The sequence below is a fragment of the Mixophyes fleayi genome, chromosome 9 (assembly GCF_038048845.1).
Source record: "Mixophyes fleayi isolate aMixFle1 chromosome 9, aMixFle1.hap1, whole genome shotgun sequence".
NCBI lineage: Eukaryota > Metazoa > Chordata > Amphibia > Anura > Limnodynastidae > Mixophyes > Mixophyes fleayi.
This window is the reverse complement of record NC_134410.1, coordinates 96,074,429-96,094,433: the sequence shown is the minus strand read 5'-3', so window position 1 is coordinate 96,094,433 and position 20,005 is coordinate 96,074,429. Positions and strand designations below refer to the sequence as shown.

Below are 20,005 nucleotides of genomic sequence, written 5' to 3'. Positions count from 1 at the left end.
TGTTTCCTGAAAGATAGAAATCTGGAAGGAAAGTATTAAGGCCCCAACACTTTGGAAACACTTTGGAAGGACAGGTAAGAATAGTAGTTGATTAAGCTGGGTACACACTACACAGTTTTCATCCAATAATCGGCTAAATCAGCCGACATACGACTGCTCGTTCAAAAGTCGGGTCAGTGTGTGCAGTGACACAATGGTCGAAAGTCTGCCCAAATGGATGATTGTCGCCTCATTTGGTTGGTCGTACCGTTTAATATTTTCATTCCAATCTCGTTTCCGTTGTGTAGTGTGTATAAACTTCCTACCGATCCACAACAGTGAGTACGAAATTACAGTCATTGCTCACAACACCATGGCTGTAAAAAGCCGCTAAAGGAACGTCCGCTCTTCCCTTTATCGTCCTAAACAAGGCTAGTGTGTATGCAGTCCATGGACCGAGCAATCGGAACATCAATCGTATGTAAAATCGCTCGGCATAAAAAGTTGGTTGAAATTTCTGTAGTAATTTCTTTAGGTAGTTGTCACAACCGTCTAATTAGGTGTCGTATTTACTCACACACCCCCTGTCCCTTGGTGTTTGCATGTTTCTGCTCTGGAGTTCTCCATCCTTTGGGACACAGCAGGAACTGACTGCAATATTTATGAAAGTGTGGAAGTCCCAAGCAAATACTTTAAATACTTATTTGCAGTGAAATAAGTGCAGAGTATTTTAGTCCATGTTTTATTCAACAGGAAAAAAGTAAAAATACCAAAATATAAGTTATTTATGGGGTATATTTTTCATTTAGTTAGAATAATGTTGGGATGAAACATTTGCCATCAGTCGGATTGCTGTTGATTTATTAAGCAGAGCAGTCAAGTTCTGTGGGGACAGCAGCAGCCTCACAATGCAGCACAGCTTGTTAGCTTTTACGATTTTTACCCTGTGAAAGTGGAGTAAATCAAAGCTGTGGCAACATTGCTTACCCTATGGTTTAAAATGTTAATTGAAATTATCTAGGTCTGCCAGTTGGGATTAGGGGGAAACGCTCCATGGCCTGGCCTAGTTTTCATCACAAGGGGAACATTTTTTTCATTTGGATGCAAGTCAAAGTATGAATGCCTGTGCCATTCGTGTCTCTCGTTTTACAGTAAACAAAACATTAAAAATCGACTCTTTTAAGAAAATCTCTGGCAGTTGAACTCATGTTCTCTGCTTGGTGCAGTGACTATCATATACGATAATTTGTACTACTGCAATTAAGGAAAGAGGGATTGACATATGAAGCATTGATAACGAAGTCTGATTTCTGTGTCCTTTTAGGAAACCGTGTCCTGTGCCAGAACACAATGTTAGAGTGATATTCTGTTTTTTATTTTTGAAGCTGGAAAATAAAGGTATCTCACAGCCCATATGACACCAATGTTTTATCTAGGAACAAATGTTACAGTATTTCTTCCTTGATGTTTCCTTGTCCGCACCAAGATGAGTCCTGTACTCACAGGTGCTGAAACACACAACGCCTGTTAAAAGAGATGACACAACCTTGTACAATAAAGTATTCAAAGTGCGTTCTCAATGCTTCCCTGCAACATATCGTACTAAGTAACGTAACTTAATGCTCTTGACCGCCACAGTCAGCATTGAAATTAGCGCAAAGGGAAACAATGTCATGGCAGAGTGTGTGTAAAGTTTAATTTGCTTATGTTATTTTTTGGACTATTAGCTTTAAAAGTTGTTTAGCAGAATTTAAAAACACACGTTAAATACCTGATATTAATGCCTGTTCGTAGGAGCCCTAAGCACATTATTTTCCACCTGACTGATAAAAGTTTTTCATATAGATTCTAGGAGAATATCTGCTCTCTGGAGCGTATGTCTGCTGCTTTGATACTTGACAATTAAAGCCAGAAAAGACCAGGCACGCCCCCTCCCTGAGCTCTGTGTGCTGTGGCTGGGGATTGACCTTGAATTCCCTCTTCTGTTTGAAATCACCTCACCTGCCCCTGATTTCTGTGTGCAGCAAGCACAGAGCACATACTGTACACACAGCTACAACTTGATTAAGGCGCTCTGGAATGCAACATGCATTAAATGGCATAGTGCCTTAATTGGCATCAGGTAGAATGTCATTGCTATGTGTGATTTTGCTGCAGTTACAGATTGGCATTGGTCCATCTTGTACTCCACACATCCTGCACTTTCATTAATCATCAGGCAAGCTGTTCTTAGGATTTCTGTTGGATCATAGGTATATTCTACATGTTGGATGGACTATGTAGATTGCTACAAACTGTTTCTTTATGAGGAACAGTGAATATTTTGGAACTTCCCAAAAGTATATATCTTTATCTCAAATTCATTTTTTGCATTTGTTAGTTTAGTAACTTTAGCAACTATGTATAGCAAGATGACTTTTCATGTTTAATGGTACCAAAATGTCTGCAAAGGTGTGTGACTCTCTATGCATATAGTTTAGGGAAGACACACTATAAATAGAGGTTACAACCATGCGCTGACCAGCCTAAAAATGTTTCCACTGAAACAGGGAAACTGTCTGCCTGTCATGGCGGACGGACTAGTCAGTGCAGGGCTGTTGACTCAATGGGAGGAGCCAAGTGCACAGAAAATAGCTTACTCCCCTTCCCAGAGATTACCACCTCAGCACTCAATAGCCCAATCTCTAGGCTGTGTGGGTAATGAATGAGAAAGTTACATGAGCAGTTAATTGAATAGGTCTTTTAGCACCATTCTACACTGTCTACATTATATAGGAAAAACATTTTTTACTCTCTCGCATGAAAAACCATTCAAGATGTTTTTTCTCCTTGGTATTAAAAAAAACCTGAAAGCTCACAACCACTGAGCCCCATAAATTAAAGTCTCACCTGCCCGCTCAATTACAGGCAATTGAAGCTCCTCACACATCTTTGGCTCTGATTCAGGTTATTAATGCTGAGACTGCAGTAATATGAGTTGCTGTGACATCACTGACCCTGTCCCTGTGTATGAATCAACCATACCACACAATATTTCAGTCTTCAAGTCTGCAAAGTTGCCAGTCACTCAGAAGACACAATGTAGTAAAACAAAGATAAAAAAAAGAAATAAATCATAAGATCTGGTGAAAGGTATGCATTAAGTATAAACTCTCTTGCTATTTAATTGATGTTGTTTGTATGTTATTGAGCTCAGCAATGCACAGCATTTGGCATATGTTATATCAAATAGTGGTTTCACATATACAGACAATAAAAATACCTATGTATGGGACCTGTGTAAAAGTATCTGAGGGTGTTTGATGAACCAGACTGAAAAAATGTGCAGAGGCATAGTGCAGATATATATGTGTGTGTGTGTGGGGGGGGGGGGGGCTGGGGGGTATATATTCATTTTCTGCCATTCACATACAGAGGTGCAGATCCCCATATCTGCACTTTTAATGATGATTTTATTGCATGATTTTAGTTTGAAAAAATAATGTATATGTTGTCAAAAGTAAAATAAAATGTCCTGCCTACTATCACATTTAGACCACCCATTTACCTAATTAAACTTGGAGGTGTCTTTATGTTATGTGCAGAATCTATACATTTCCCCTCACATGCCATCAGACCTGCCCCCATGCCATCACATCTCACCACATGCCCCTTACAGGCCCATCAACATCCCTACCTGCCACCAGATTTCACTGCATGCCCCATATGCAGAGTACATGCCCATCAGCCTCGCCACATGTCCGTGAGACCGACCCGGATTTCGGGAGTCTCACGGACATTCCGGGAGAGTTTGCAAGTATGATTTATACATCAAACATAGCAATGCAGATTATGGGCTGTTACATTTTTTGGGTATCTGTAAGCTACGTGAGGTTTGTATACATTGTAACTGGCAAGACTACTTAGCCCCAACCACATTGCCAATTACAGTGAATAATGGAGTATAGGTTTCTTCATCTATAATGCCAATCACTCTATTTCCATAAAGTCAGACACACGTGCATCTCCTTTTCTTTATTATTAGCCTGTAACCAAATTAATGTTTATGAGGCAGTGTTTCCAAAGTGTACTAATGATTTCATGATATGTTTATGGGTCAGTCTTTCCTGAGATCGTAGTGTACTAAAGGCAGTGCGATATGTTTATGGGTCAGTCCTCGGTAGACCAGTGTGTTCTAATGGCAGAGTGACATGATTAAATAATGGTGTGAGACAGCTTTTGTTTTTAATTTTTTTTAGTTTAGAAAAATAAAGTTACAGCAAGAAAAAAAAAGTCAATATTTGGCTGAATTAAAGTGAACACTTTTAGAAACCTGCATCTGGGCCCCTGCTATAATGTTTTGCAGTCTGCAGAATGTAATAACTCTATCCAGTTAACAAATATTGTGAAGTGTAATTGTCCACACGGCTGTGTAAAACAAAAATATCAATTATTTTTCCATACTAATTTCCAAAAGAAACATAAAAAAATGCATACAACTGTTAAAATAATATTTACATGGAATGCACCATTTTAATCCATTTTTTTTTCTGTTGTGGTTTTATAATTAAAATATACTGTATTGCTTTTAGAACAGCAAACTGTACATGCATGAAACAATTGTGCTATTGAGAAATAGTGGATACTGTTATTGTTGCCGTATTATGCAATACTGAATAATAGTCAATATATACGAGCAGTAGTACTGAAATTATATTCATGTACAGCAGTTTTTTTTCCCCCCCAAAAGTTGTGAGTTAAGCAATTGTAAACGTTGAAATAATAAGGCACAATTATATATTATCTACTGATTGAATAATCATTATGATGACGCAACATACGTTATTTTGAGAAAACAATAGCCTTGACTCTGATGTTTGCTTGTCCATGATTGTTGTGAGTTTCCTAGAGTATCATGTTTGGACTGAGGTAATCATATTACTGGCTGATTTCTTTTATAGACTACAAAAAAACAATGTACTTCCAAAAAGTTAAATAGTGAAGGCAACTCCTTATGTTGGTGTTTTATTAATATCTAGCAAAGTAAAAATTATACAAAGGAAGTAATTGAAGCTAAAATCCTATGAAATAATGACAAAATATATTTAACAAAATATGTCTCTTGGAAAAAAAAGTAATATATTGCATCATTCTTATTTATATATTTTTCTTTTCTGGGGACACTTAGGACTTTATGACAAATGTACTTATACGTCTCATGATCGTGGATGGATTCTTGGAATTGAAGCCATGAGCGACCAGGGTACAAGAGAACCACACTATTTCTTCAACTTAAAGACAGATCGTGCTCGAAAAATGACCACCATCACTGCTCATCGCAACTACCTCCCAAATCAGTGGGTCCATCTAACTGTAACCTACAGTGGTCGTATAATAAAGCTTTATATCAATGGGGCACAAGTGGCAACAAGTACTGAACAAGTTGGCCCGATCTTCAGCCCTTTTGCTCGGAAATGTAAAACTCTAATGATTGGTGGAAATGCTCAAAATCAGAATTATAGAGGCTATATGGAACAATTTAGACTCTGGAAAATAGCTCGAACACAGAAAGAAATATTGCTTGATATGGACCAGGCATTTCATGGACTGAGTACATCTCTACCTCAACTTGTTCTTCAGGATAGCTTTGAGAATGTGAAAAACAACTGGTCTCCAATGAAAGATGGTAAAATCCCACAAACTGAAAATGTTTATCTCCATGTTTCATCGCTGGACACAAATTTAGACCTTCCTCAGTGTGGGCAAACCCTCTGTGACAATTTGCAGGTGATCTCTAGCTACAACATGGTTGCAGGCTTTCGTGGACCTAGAGTTGTACGTTATACGGTAGTCAATGTATATGATGACAGCCATGAGAATCCAACAGTCACCAAAGAACAGATTGAGCTTCAGCATAAAAAGCTGAATGAGGCATTTACCCCTTACAACATCACCTGGGAATTAAATGTGCTGGAAAGGAATGACTCCTTCCTACGATACCGACTCATCCTTACTAATTGTGACATCACAAAGATTGGTAGCACTGAATGTGATCCAGAGTGCAACCATAAGCTTACCGGGTATGATGGTGGTGATTGTCGTGGACGCAGCTCTTGTTTGTACTCTAATAGGAAAGAAAACAGTGTGTGCGATATGGATTGTAATATCGAAGAATTGGATTATGATGGTGGAGCTTGCTGTAATCCAAATGTCACCGATGTCACAAAGACTTGCTTTGATCCAAAATCACCTTACAGGTACGATTATTTATGTAGTATTACGTTGGCTTTGTATTTGTAAGATTTTTGTTCACATGTGATTGGTAAAGTATTAGTACAAATTTCTGTATCCATGAATGCTCATATGTTTTGGATGCTTTCCAAAGATTGGTACTTTGATTTCATTAAATAAAATGATGGTAAAAAAAACATAATACTTCTTCAAATATAATATATGCAGTTACTGAGTTTGCTGTTGGTGTAATCTAATTGTCGTGGCCTTGCGTTGTTGCTTTAGGTATCAGTGCAGGCAGATACTTTTTTTATCCCTGTGCTTTGTAAACCTGACACATTTTCTGCCTACATACACTGGAACACATATGCAATCAATGTCTCAAGTAGGATAATAAAAATACATTTAATTGTATATTGTTGTTTCTATTTCTGTCCAATTAATTACATATTCATCACTTCATATTCCAATATGATGGATAACAGATGGATAACAGAAATCTACACTCACATATGTATAGAAAAGCACATTAATTAGTGAGCAATTAGTAGTAAAGTCACACGTCACAATATTATACACGTCACATGACCGGTGTCTCCAGTTTGTAGGGTAAAATATTTTTCACATCTGAATAATTAAGAAATAATGCTTGGCAAGAATAGAGCTTCTCTATTATCATCACATAAAAAATACACTTCAAAGTGTTTGTTTAAACCATTGCGTGATACTGTTTGAAAATCATTGACAGCCTTGTGTTCTCATAAAAGAATGCCCACATGAACATTCGATTAAATATGCAATGTTTTTACTCTAGAAAACCTCCCTATGTCCAATCGTGTTCATTTTGCCTGTACCTCATATTAACCTACTCACATTTTCAGCCACATGGAATCTTAATCAACTTATTAAATGTGACTATTCAATAAAATGGTTTGGCACTGGTAAATTAAACTATTTGTAATTGATTATATGGGCTATGAGATATATCACAGATATAGTCAAAGACCATATGGATATTTGTTTAAGTATATTACATATCACATTCACATGTATTTTAAAATCTAATCACTATGGGGACGGTATACAGTTGACACCCTTTAATCACAGATTTGCACTGCACACATCCTAGGCAGGGTTAGATCTAACATGAAAAATAATATTCTAACATTAACAAAAATGTATGTAAATGTTTGCTTCTTCAGAACTTGAGATATTTGACTTAAAGCTGAATTCAAGTGATTCCTCTCTGTTATCATCATGTCGTATGTATAGACAAAATCTCCCCGCACAGTCAAAGCCAGGGGCAGGCTAGGCTGGGGGGCAGCGGGGCATCCCATATTGGGCTACCTTGGGCTGGGTAACTGGACCACCTGCATTTTCTCCTTTAAAATGTTCCTAATAGGCTGCTGAGTCGACTCTTGTCCCCCGGGCTAAAATTTGCCAGCCCTTCCTGATCAAATCCTTACCTCAACCTTCTTTAAATCTAATAAACTTCTGATATATTGTATCTGTGAATGTTAATAGTAGTTATGGCAACTTGTATTTTACACATAGTTATTTAAGTTGATTTCTGTGGTGGATATGATGTACCTGTGGCTCTAAAGCTCTCTAGTGCTTTTCTGGTAAGTACTCTACATTAAAAGTTACAATATAGAGTATATTTGTTGTAGGTGGGTTGTCTCCAGTATGTTGTATGCATTCTGTTCAAGATATCTGATGTTTTCACAGAATAAAAATCATATATAATTATCATAATTTTATATACAAGGAAAATATTTTGAGAGAAAGCAAACAAGTTACTATATGTGATTTACATGTAGGATACTGCTAGAGAATAAGTATTTATATTACCTAGTAGTCACTTTGCCCCAAGTCTCCCACTAGTTACCAAATTCTCCGGCAACTGAAATTTTCCCATGTAAAACAATATAAAGCTTCATAAAATCATCAGATTAAATCCCAGTGTCAACTCCTTGTTCTAATGGATATGTCATTTCTCCTCCCAGTGTCTCATGCAGCATTAACTTCTTGTGGAACTTTTGGTGATTTTTTTTTTCCCTATGTCCTGGATGTAAAAGTTAGAAGCTTTGAACTAGTTTTAGTGCAGAATGTGTCACTGAAACAATTTTTTATACATGTAGTTAAAACTGTCATATCTATTGGAAAGCTACAAAGCAAAATATCAATGGTAAATGTGATTTGCTCGACTGTATATCTTTTAAACTCTGGGTTTTTCTTTCAGTGACGGAGCTAGGTTAAATGGAAATACTCTCTTGCTTTACTTTGCTCTAAGCATTTCTTTCTCCTGTCTCCAGTTACAGGGGGCCTCCTTTTTCCGTTTCTTGAAGCTGGCAACAGTCTTATTTAATCAGTGTGCTCAGACAGACAGCCAATAGGGTCTCTGCTGTGTGATGTCGGCTCCCGTGTGGGTTCAGTGGTCCGCAGCTGTTAGTATGGTTGATTTCTAAGGGCTGTCTTCAGTAAGCATTAGAAAGACAGTATTAAAAGAAAAACAACACAAGTGACCTGTGAAATTATTGCAAGGAAAACATTATAGAAATATTCAATGCAAAAACTCTTTTGCAATTAAATATAATATTTGTATTATTATTATTAATGTGTGTCAAGGATATTCTGTAAACATTGTTGCAGTAGACATGCTTCTACCTCTTGTGGATGTACAAAATTCATAACATTACCAGTTGCAACAACACATTTTGTTTGTGTTTTTCTACCGAGTTACTTGTTTGACAACTACATTAAAATACAGTAATTTCCTATATAGTAAAGTAGTTAGCAGCAACTCTGAAGGCCAGGGCTGAGATTTAATGTTTTTTATTCTCTAGAATCTCTTGTTCCTGGCAATGGTCTTATTTGTTGACAATTGAATAGAACCATATTTTGGGGCTAATGACCTAGAAGATTTTGATGTAAATTAATCTGCTGGAGCATATCTGCTAAATTGCTTTAATTCCTTTAAAGTTACAACTGGCAGAGTCATGGAAAGTGTCATTTTTGATACTTTATCCTTTTATCCAATCAAGCTAAAATATTTTAGCAAGAAAAATTCTTATTTTGTACTATCACAAATCAATCAGTCAATCAATAAATCAATCAATATCACTTGTGTGTACATGGCACATGAGCCAAAAACAGCAAAATCTTGGAAATTAGAGGTGGAGCATAATATTGCTGACTTCCATCCTCCTGGGCCCTCCGTCTCTGCTCCTTTGAGCAGGGGGGCCAGTACATGTGTAGCCAAACCAAGAAGCTCTTCGGATCATATGTGGGTCTGGCGAATGCACAATGAATGAAGCTCTAGAGAGCAGAGGAGGGACCTTGGAAGGGTGAACCAGGATTGCCAGGCTTCCTTCACCCCACAAAGAGGATGTACTTCTACTACTGTTGAAAGCCCACCTTCAAAGAATGCTTTTGAATAGGCAGATTTGTTTTTTTTGTTGCAATTAAATAAGACAAGAGCTCAACTGTGTACAGTCATGGACAAAAGTTTGGAGAATGACACAAATAGTATTTTTCACAAAGTCTGGTGCCTCAGTTTTTATGATCGCAATTTGCATATACTCCTTAATGTCATGAAGAGAGATCAGATGAATTGCAATTAAGTCCCTCTTTGCCATGACAATGAACTTTATGCCAAAAACATAATTTTCACTGCATTTCGGCACTGCCACAAAAGGACCATCTGACATCAGGTTAGTGATTCTCTTGTTAACACAGATGAAAGTGTTGACAAGGACAAGGCTGGAGATCACTTTGTAATACTGATTGAGTTAGAATAACAGACTGGAAGCTTTAAAAGAAGGGTGGTGCTTGAGATAATTGTTCTTCCTCTGTTAACCATGATTATCTGCAAGGGAACACATGCAGTCATCAATGCTTTGCACAAAAAGGGCTTCATAGGCAAGGAATCAACCATTTATCTGATCATCAAGAACTTCAAGGAGAAAGGTTCAATAGTTGTGAAGAAGGCTTCAGGGCACCCAAGAACATCCAGCAAGTGCTAGGACCGTCTCTTAAAGTTCATTCTGCTGCAGGATCGGGGCACCACCAGTGCAGAGCTTGCTCAGGAATGGCAGCAGGCAGGTGTGAGTGCATCTGAACACACAGTGAGGCAAAGACTTTCGGAGGATGGCCTGGTGTCCAGAAAGCCAGCAACGAAGCCACTTCTCTCCAGGAAAAACATCAGGGACAGATTGATATTTTGCAAAAGGTACAGTGATTGGACTGCTGAGAACTAGGGTAAAGGCATTTTCTCTAATGAATCCCCTTTAAGATTGTTTGGGGCATCTGGAAAAACACGTGGCCGGAGAAGGAAAGGTGAACGCTTCCATCAGTCTTGTGTCACGCCAACAGGAAAACATCCCAGTTGAGCATCCTGAGACCATTCATGTGTGGGTTTGCTTCTCAGCCAAGGGAGTGGGCTCACTCACAATTTGCCCTAAGAACACAGCCAAGAATAAAGAATGGTACCAAAATATCCTCCAAGAGCAAATTCTCCCAACCATCCAAGTTTGGCAACAAACAATGCCTTTTCTAGCATGATGGAGCACCTTGCCATAAGGCAAAAGTGATAACTAAGTGGCTCAGGATGAAAACATCCAAATTTTGTGTCCATGGCCAGGAAACTCCCCAGATGTTAATCCCATTGAGAACTTGTGGTCAATGCTCAAGAGGTGGGTGGACAAACAAAAATCCACAAATTCTGATAAACCACAAGCATTGATTAGGCAAGAAAAGGCAGCCATCGGTCGGTATGTGGCCCAGAAGTTGATTAACAGCATGCCAGGATGAATTGCAGAGGTCTTCAAAAAGAAGGGTCAAAACAGAAAATATTGGTTCTTTGCATAAACTTAATGTAATTGTCAATAAAATCCTTTGACACTTATAAAATGCTTTTAATTTTACTTCAGTATATCATAGCAACATCTGACAATATTTATGTCATTACTTGTGTCATTCTCAAAACTTTTAGCCATGAGTGAGAAACAGTAGTGTCTAAATCTGCCATACACTATCTGATGTGGCTGCTTGACCTATCCTTAGGGAGGTGAGATCTCTGACAGGTTGTTATTTTACCTATTTAAAAGCTCCATATACTCCCAACTTAATTACCACTGCCGGGCCCCCAAAGGAGGAAGGTTGGCTTCGGACTAGTTATGAAGTCTCCTTCAACCACTGTAATACCAAAACAACATTTCAGTACTCTATTAACAATGTCTTACAGGATTTCTTCCACCAGTTTCTGGTGGCCTAACTTGATAACATCCTGATATTTTTCTAACAGTTTTAAAAAAGAAGCAGAAGTAAGTAAAACTTGTATTAGAACATCTTTGCCAACATCAATTATATAGTAAACTAGGCAACTGTAAATTCAAATTCAATCCAATTTCTTTGCTACATCTCCTATAGGTCTCAATATGGATGGTACCAAAATTGAAACTTGGAATTGTCTATCCCCTAAAATAAGAAAAGCGCATACATTTGAAGGGTTTGCTTGTACAAATGATTTATTAATAACCTTTACAGAATTTTTACTTCGACCACCGGACTTACTTAGAGGGAAGTTCATCTGCTCCAATGCTCCTCCATGCCATCAATGAAATATCGGAAACTTAGAATTCCCATTCACAGGCCTTTGAGACATATACCTTCTTCCAAAGGAGGGTAAACATCCATGATCATGCCAGAGTTATAGACCAACATCCCTCCTAAGCATAGATCTAAAGCTTTTTTCTAAAAATGGTTGCAAATAGGTTGAAACCATTGCTGCTGGAAGTTATACATAATGATCAAGTAGGCTTTATCCCGGGGAGCACCCCCCCACCGGAAAAAAACAAACAAACAGCGAGATAGCTGCGCATGCGCAGCAGCTCCGTTTCGGCAGCACTGTACTACACAGCAGCCACGGCACTGTCAAAGAAGCGTCCGCGGCGGTGCTGTAGACCCAGAAACCCCCCCTGCGTGCGCCACTGGGGAGGGTAGTTAAAAACAATGGCACTAAAATGATTAATCTAATAGACAATGCTTCCTCCTCAAGTATTATATGTATTCTATTATCTACTTATGCTGAAAAAGCATGTGATAGGATGGATTGGATATTCATGTCTAGGCAGCTTGGTTACAAAAGTCTAAGCCCTGCTGTGTGGCAAGGATTCTCTCTATTTATTTAATGCCTTATATGAAAATCAAAATAAATGGGACTTTAACTAAGTCCTTTCCAATAGGACCAGACAGTGGTGCCCTCTGTCTCCTTTAACCTTCATCTTGTGCATGAAGTGCTGGCTAGGGCCATAAGAGCTAATCCTAATAATGAAATCTGAGTAGATTCATTGGAACATAAGTTAACCTTATTCGCTGATGACCAACTAGCAATCATAATTAACCCCATAATTTGCTTGTCCAACTTGATGTTGGAATTCAAGAGATTCAGATAATTATCCAATTTCAAGATCAATTACTCACCGCAACTGAACAAATGGTAAGAGGGGATGGCGCCCCTGTCTGGTCCAATTCCTGGGCATTCATTTGACTAAGGACATGAATAACTTATATAGGGTTAATTTCAGGACACCGTTTAGGAAGATTGAAGAGGATTTTGGGAAATGGAGAAGGCAACATTTCTCTAGGCTTGGGAGAGTCACCATTATTAAAATGACTGTTGTTCCCTAAATACTGTATACACTCCCAATTTTTAATACCACTCCCAGGCTTCCAGTGGCTGTTCGGTCCTTTTTCTGAGGTGGATGGACATCAAGATTTTAATACGATATCTTTTTCCAATGTAAACATATGGGAAGGTTACAAGTACCAAATATTTTAGTATATCACTATGCATTTTATTTTAGACTGGTCACATGCTCACAGATTTAAATAGTGGGTCTGCATTGAAGACTGGTTTCTAAACCAAAAGATGTGGTCCCATGGAAACGATAGTACCTAAGGTGTACCACCAAACCATTGGACATACCCTCAACATCTGGAAAAAGCTTAGGCTTCTCCATAGCATCTCCACAGAGATTTCATCACTCACCTTTCAGACATTTAACAAGTCCTTTACACCAGGTATGTGTCCGTCTACCATGTGATACTGGCAAAAGGATGTGGAACCAAGGACTGGCCAACTGGTGGATTTGTGGGCCTTCATCAAGTACAATCGGTCCTGAAAGTGCTAACTCAGAGCTGTAGACCTATATACAGGGCAGACAATTTGTGAGGACACTTAATAGAAACAATATTTTACAAAGAGAGAAAACACCCTTTGAGACATTGTGCACAGTTCAGCAGTCCCCCTCTCATACTATCGCTTACATTTATAACTTTTTATTCCCTACCCAAGTTCAGTTCCACTTAGAATCAAGAACAGGAAATAGAAGATTCAGCATGAAATAACATATTTTGATATACCCAGGCATCTGCCCAGAGCATCTGAATTATAGAAGCAAAATATAATGTAATTTCAAGATGGTATAGGTGTCCTACCATACTCCATGAAATGTTTCCTGGTCTTCCTGACATCTCTTGGCATTGTGACCAGGCCAGTAGTTCACCTCTTGATATATGGTGAAGCTGCTCCAGACTTGCTCCTTTCTGGCAGGAGATCATTATTATCTCAGGGAAATTGTTCCAGCTGGTTCTGATTTTTGGGGCCTGAATAACATATAATTCCCAATTTCCAAGTCCAAAAAAAGCTCTTCTGAAGCATTTAAGTAATGCGGCAAAGGAAGTTATTTGTGTCAAATGGAAGCTTAATGCTCCCCCTTCGATAAAGGACTAGTTTGATAAGCTGGATCTCTGCATGACAATGGACCACATCACTATGTATGCCATGGATTGCTATAATGAATTTGCCTCAGTTTGGTACTTGTGGCTTGAGTATAATCTCTTAACTATAGATCTTATGTCTCCTAACCCATACAGAACATCATGGCGTCAGGTAGGTGCTTGCCTGGAATGTTGTCATACAAAATGGCTGTAATGAACATACCAGTCCTTTCCAAGCGGTTTTTGTTCCTCTCCAGGTGACTTGGTGACAATGTATCTTAGAGGTCGAAAAGTAATGTATATCTCTTAAATCATCAATCTCACTTCCATAACCATAGACCTGCCACTGCTCCCCTTTCCAAACTAACTCATTTGCTCTATGTATATTTTTTGAGTATTTTTTTTCAGTTTATCTTTTCTCTTGTTATCTAAAAAAGTATATGCTTGTTAAAATGAGTAAGACCATATCAATACCCTCTGTGACTAGCGACAAATTTATTGTACTATTTTATCATGGTATATGTCTGCATTTTTGTATCTTTTTCAATAAAAACTGATTGCACAAAGAAAAAAAAATTGAAATCTGTTGCTGAACTTTGGCTGACATGATCACTCTGCTCTCCAGTCCTCTCCATAGCTTGTAACCTTGATTATCCTTCTTTCTCCAGTCCCTGACCTTGTCTAGTGTGTTCACAGCTCTCCAGCTGACTGGATCTACTTTTTGTATATTTGGATAGTTCACAGCTCTTAGTTCCATGTGGGTTGTTTTGTTTTAGTTCCTACCGATGCCTGGGAGATTGTACTCCTTTCTGATAAAAGCAGCCTTATATCCAGAAAACAAATTTTTAAGAGTTACTTACCCATCTGATCTCCTGTCTCATATTAAGAGAAACTATGAAAATATCCACCTAACATAATGGTTACTCGACCTATGATGATCAATGATTTAATATATATATATATATATATATATATATATATATATATATATATATATATATATATATATACTAGAACAAAACATTGATCATTATATCTATCTATCTATCTATCTATCTATCTATCTATCTATCTATCTATCTATCTATTTATCTATCTATCTATCTATCTGTATATATATATATATATATATAATCTACTGGACTCAGATTATAATCCTTTCTCAAATAATTCTGGGAAGATCTGGTACATTTTCCATGGATTTTATTGTTAAACTTCCCAAGAAATACTCATTATTTTGGTTATAGTTTGTCTTACTAAAATGGCTTGTTTCATTCCCAGTTGTGTTCTCCCTAGTTCTGAACAAACAGCTTTTTTGGTGTTCCAAGAGATGTTGTTTAGTCACCCAGAAGAATTGTTTTTTGTTTAAGAAGTTTAATTTACTTCAACATTCTGGAGGAATTTTTTGCCTGATACTGTGAATAAGCTTAAATTTCACCCGCTTATTAATGATTAAGCCGCATGAATCAATCAAACTTAGATGTTCAGCTAGGATGACTGGTTGAACATCTTACAACATAGCTGACTTATAATAGTGCTCAAAATAATTAAACTCAAAGCCCTTCTTTCACAAATTATAAGTATCACCCAGCTTTTATATCTGGTCTCCCCATTGTCGCTTGTCTTCCAGTTGTCACTGACAGAAGTAAAGCTTTTCAAAGGAACCAAGAGCTTCTTCATGCAACACTCCAAGAAGCTTGAGATTCTAACACAGATAAAAATATTCAAAAAAAGGCTGTGCTCACTAAAGTTTTAATGACGTTTAAACATTTTAACTATAGACAAACCAAATTAAAGTGCACAATTTCTTATGCATTTAATGTATATATATATATATATATATATATATATATATTGTAATTATATACAAAATGTAAATCACCATTGGGAGTTTATATAATGTGACAAATATAGTGTACATCGGATGCCAAAATATCATGCATATTATGTAGGAGATGTATAGAGAAAAAAAGGAAGCTCTAGCTGGAATATAAATTATTGTCCATTTATTAAATAAATTGATCTCATATGTATAAAAAAACTAATACTACTAATTTCCTTGAAAAAATATACGTGTCAAAGAGATCAAGAAGAAATAAAGTTCACACATTTCATATTTGTTAACTAAAACGAGTGGTTTGGATACAAACACAAGTTAGTATTATCTTACGCTATTCTCTCTTCCTAACTCCGTTTTCAATATGTGGTGTACAGAATGCAGTAGTCCATTCTTTTTTCGGTCCCAGATCTCTTCCAGCAGCTGGCGGTCTTTGATGCAGCCACAGAGAGCGAATGGAATGCAGGTGGAATGCCCTCTGCTCCCTTGTACAGTGGACTGTAGAACTGAAACTGGGTAGAATCTGTGTAGAATTAACAAATGGGTTTTGTCCTCTACAACAAACTTTTTTAAGAATAGTGGAATGTAAAAGAGGTCCTTCTTTTAAAACAAGCATTCTTTAAAACAAAGTTCTTAAGTACAAAAATATATAAAAGTTGTTTATATTAAACATAATTCTCTTTAATTTCTACATCTGATTTAAAAATATTATTAAAAATGTGTGAAAATTATAAAATATAGGTATTGAATAGCGAAAAAATGAAGAGGAAAAAAGGCACATAATAAAAAACCTTATTAATTGATAAAAAAATAAACCAAGTTCAAAATCTAAATGTAATCCTGCTGGAACCAATGACTGTAATAGAAAAATCTACTTAGTTTCTAATCTGGGGATAGTTGCTAAAAAGTGTCACCCTCTTCAGGCTTTTTGGAGATGGTTAAGGTCTGTGAATTTTTAGCCTGTGTGGTCTTGGTCATATTTTTCTAAAATAATGGTTTGACACACTGGGCCTGACTCATGTTCGGTCGTCCATCCAATTGCATAGGTTATCTTGTGTAAAATATTATTGTAATTACATACAATTCATGTCTGAACCCAAATAACACTTACAACTGCCTATGACTTGAGAAGTCATAGGCAGGGGAGGTAAGGGGTGGACAAAGTCATCCCATGTACAGTTAGGGTGTTCCGACGCAGTTGCGGCCTATGCAAATCCTGGATTTCTCGTAAGTACACTTGTTTTCAGTTGTATCATTTGTACCCACTACAGGCACCCACTAAAGGACAGGTGTAAATTCCAAATGCATGTGTTTTTACAACCCACACATTGCAGTAATAATATCCTTCTTTGTTCTTCAGCCTTGTGGAAAAAATTCCAAAAGTTTATAATAGTTAACCCAGATAAACTCCATAAATATACATAAATATACATCTAATATTTCATGGGTGTGCAAATCCTGCACCTAAGCCAATAATGGTTGATGAAGAAGATCTGTATGTGGTCGAAAGAATTGTTAATTAACAGTGTTTCTAAATAAGTTTGAGTACCTGATACAATGGGTAGATTACAGAGAAGATATTGGAAGACTGAAGAAAATGCTCAAAGATTACGATTTCTATCAGCTACCCTAATATACCTGGAAAAAAGCACTACAGAAGATGTCCCTTAGGAAAGGGGAATAATATCAGTAACTTAGGACAGTGGTTCCAAACTTCAGTCCTCAACACTTCCCTCCCATCCTACCAGTTCAGATTTTAAGATTATCCATGTTTGAGCACAGGTAGTTGAATAAAAAAGAATGCATCAATTAGGTCACCTATACGCAAGTACATATATCACATATAAAACCTGTTAGGGAGGCTTGTGGACTAACATTGAGAAACACTGCTAGGGCCTTTCTGTCCCATTGAAATCCTAGTGAAATGATTTATTTAGGTAATGAACTGCTGTGATTTATTTGTAAGGTGGGTGTCCATTAGCATACTCTTAACATCTCCATGAGAGTGGGGTTCCTTCTTCCTGCAAGTCCTTCAAAATGTGGAATATACAGTACGTATTTCAGAAGAATTTAGCTTTTCTTCCATCATTGTGACACAGCTCAGGTAGCCCTAACTCATTTCTTTCACATTGACGCTTTGGCCATTAACAAGGAAACTAAATGGTTGAAAAACTTTTTCTTTTCAGTTCTCATATAGGTTGTTAACAGATGCACCAATGTGATGAGCAGCTTTCTTGAGTCAGTTCAAAACATCCATTCCACTGAGCATCTATGCTGCTTGGAATTTAATTTGCAACACACTTAGCAAATTATTTGTGCTGGCACTGCTGTTCTCCGACATAGCTAGTTTTTCCAAATACAGAAGTCTTTTTTTAATTGGCCTACTCCTCATACATTCTTTTTTTTTTTGTTTCCTTAATTTCTCCAGATTTAAGATCTGTTCCTGCTCTTATTGTCTCTTTTCCTGCTCTAAGTTAGGGCTCCTGGACGTCATTCAGAGACCAGCAGCTAACAAGGACAGTTCAGCGCTTGTGCAGACTGGGCTTAGCGTACTGCCCGAAAATCACCAGGATGTACCGTAACTGTGCTGCCTATTGCATGAAGTCACTGCATAGCAGAAATATGTCTTTTTACGCACAGAGGTTAATGAAATACATTCTCATTACCCCCTCACTTTTCTATGTTGTTTAATAACAAAATGAGATTTAAACAAACAATTTAATGTTACGTCAGTACTAAGACAAGTTGCTTTAATCTGCAGTCGGACAAAGAAACCCAGGTAAACACACTGCCAAAAATGTACTGACAAAATCACATCTGGAAAGCACTGGTCCCATTTCTTTTAGTATTGTAACGCACCTGCCTACGTACATGCTGCATGATTAATTTTTGTGTGGCACCCCAATGTTAATCATTGTAATATATCAAACCAAGCTTAGAATGAATGTGAGTATAATTTAAAACCAAAGTGAAGTACAGTTGATTTACATAAATATAATATAACATTTTCATATAATTCACAATGACTATATTGAAACTGTTGCAATAGTTTTCAAATGTTACCTATACATTTTTGTAACACAGCAGCATCAGGCAGCATGACATACATATATTTTCTGACACAATGTTTGAGAATCACAGTGGTAATATACTATTCCATTTTACATTAAACTGCGGTTGTAGTGGACGGTTTAGTGGAGGCCTATTTCTTGATTACTGCACAGGACATAAGCAGTAAAACTAATGAACCCCTATGCAGAGATTAAAAATGGGTCCCCCAAACAATGCCTGACACAAGTCAGCATCGCTCCTATGCAAGCAGAAAAACCATTAGGCAATGGTCCCATACATTATACCAGCAGTGAACTCATACATTATATAATCTATTATTCTATATATTATTCTAGCAGTGATCCCATACATCGTGTAAGCAGGTGCCAGGGATTCCAATGATTCCAAACATTATTACTATTACTAGTAGTGACCTCTGGAATATTATGCAAGCAGTTACCCCAGCAAGTTCAACAGTGATCTCCAGGATGTTATATATTTTACCAGCAGTGACCCAATGGTGGTATTGCCCCTGCAGCCATTACCTACTTTTGCCAGTTATCACAAAATATTTTGAAATCCCTTTTAAAATATGAACATGTGAATTAACTTTAATGCTTAGCAGTGGTCCAAGTGGGGGGTGCATACGGTGGTATGCCATACCGCAACTTCTCCTACTGCCTTCATAGTAAAACTATAAAATTCCATTCACTTAAATTCCCATTACAAGTTTCATACCGCAACTTCTAAATTTCCACTTTGACCACTGATGCTAAGTCCATTTTATTTCTGGTGTTATATTTATGCATAGGCTATCTTATGTCACATTTTATTTAAGATTCATAGTTTTATCTATATTAAAATTTGTATAAAATAATTGTTTAATCCTCAACACTTCTGCCTCATTTTTCAAAAAGAATGAGTGAACAGCTGTTTGTTTTTATAATTTAACCAACTGACACGCTACCAAATATTGAGCTGCTGTTGCATTAAAAGCATCTTTAAAATATTCTGCAGAGATGCTCTTTACTAATGACTCAGACTCAGGTCTTTGATATCTGTCCAGCATTCCATTCACCCCTTTGAATTGTGATTTTGGCACAGTGCTCCTGGATTGAAGGTTTTCCTATGTTCTTTATGCTTTGG

General features: G+C 37.2%; 1 protein-coding gene across 1 annotated transcript in view; it reads left to right on the top strand.

Moving 5' to 3' along the window:
• The window catches only part of PAPPA (pappalysin 1), a 373,767-nt gene that overhangs the window by 29,793 nt on the left and 323,969 nt on the right, over positions 1-20,005 (top strand). Inside the window, exon 2 of the mRNA XM_075184705.1 lies at positions 5,147-6,215. Within this exon, the coding sequence (XP_075040806.1) occupies positions 5,147-6,215 (1,069 nt within the window). The remainder of the gene's footprint in view (positions 1-5,146; positions 6,216-20,005) is intronic.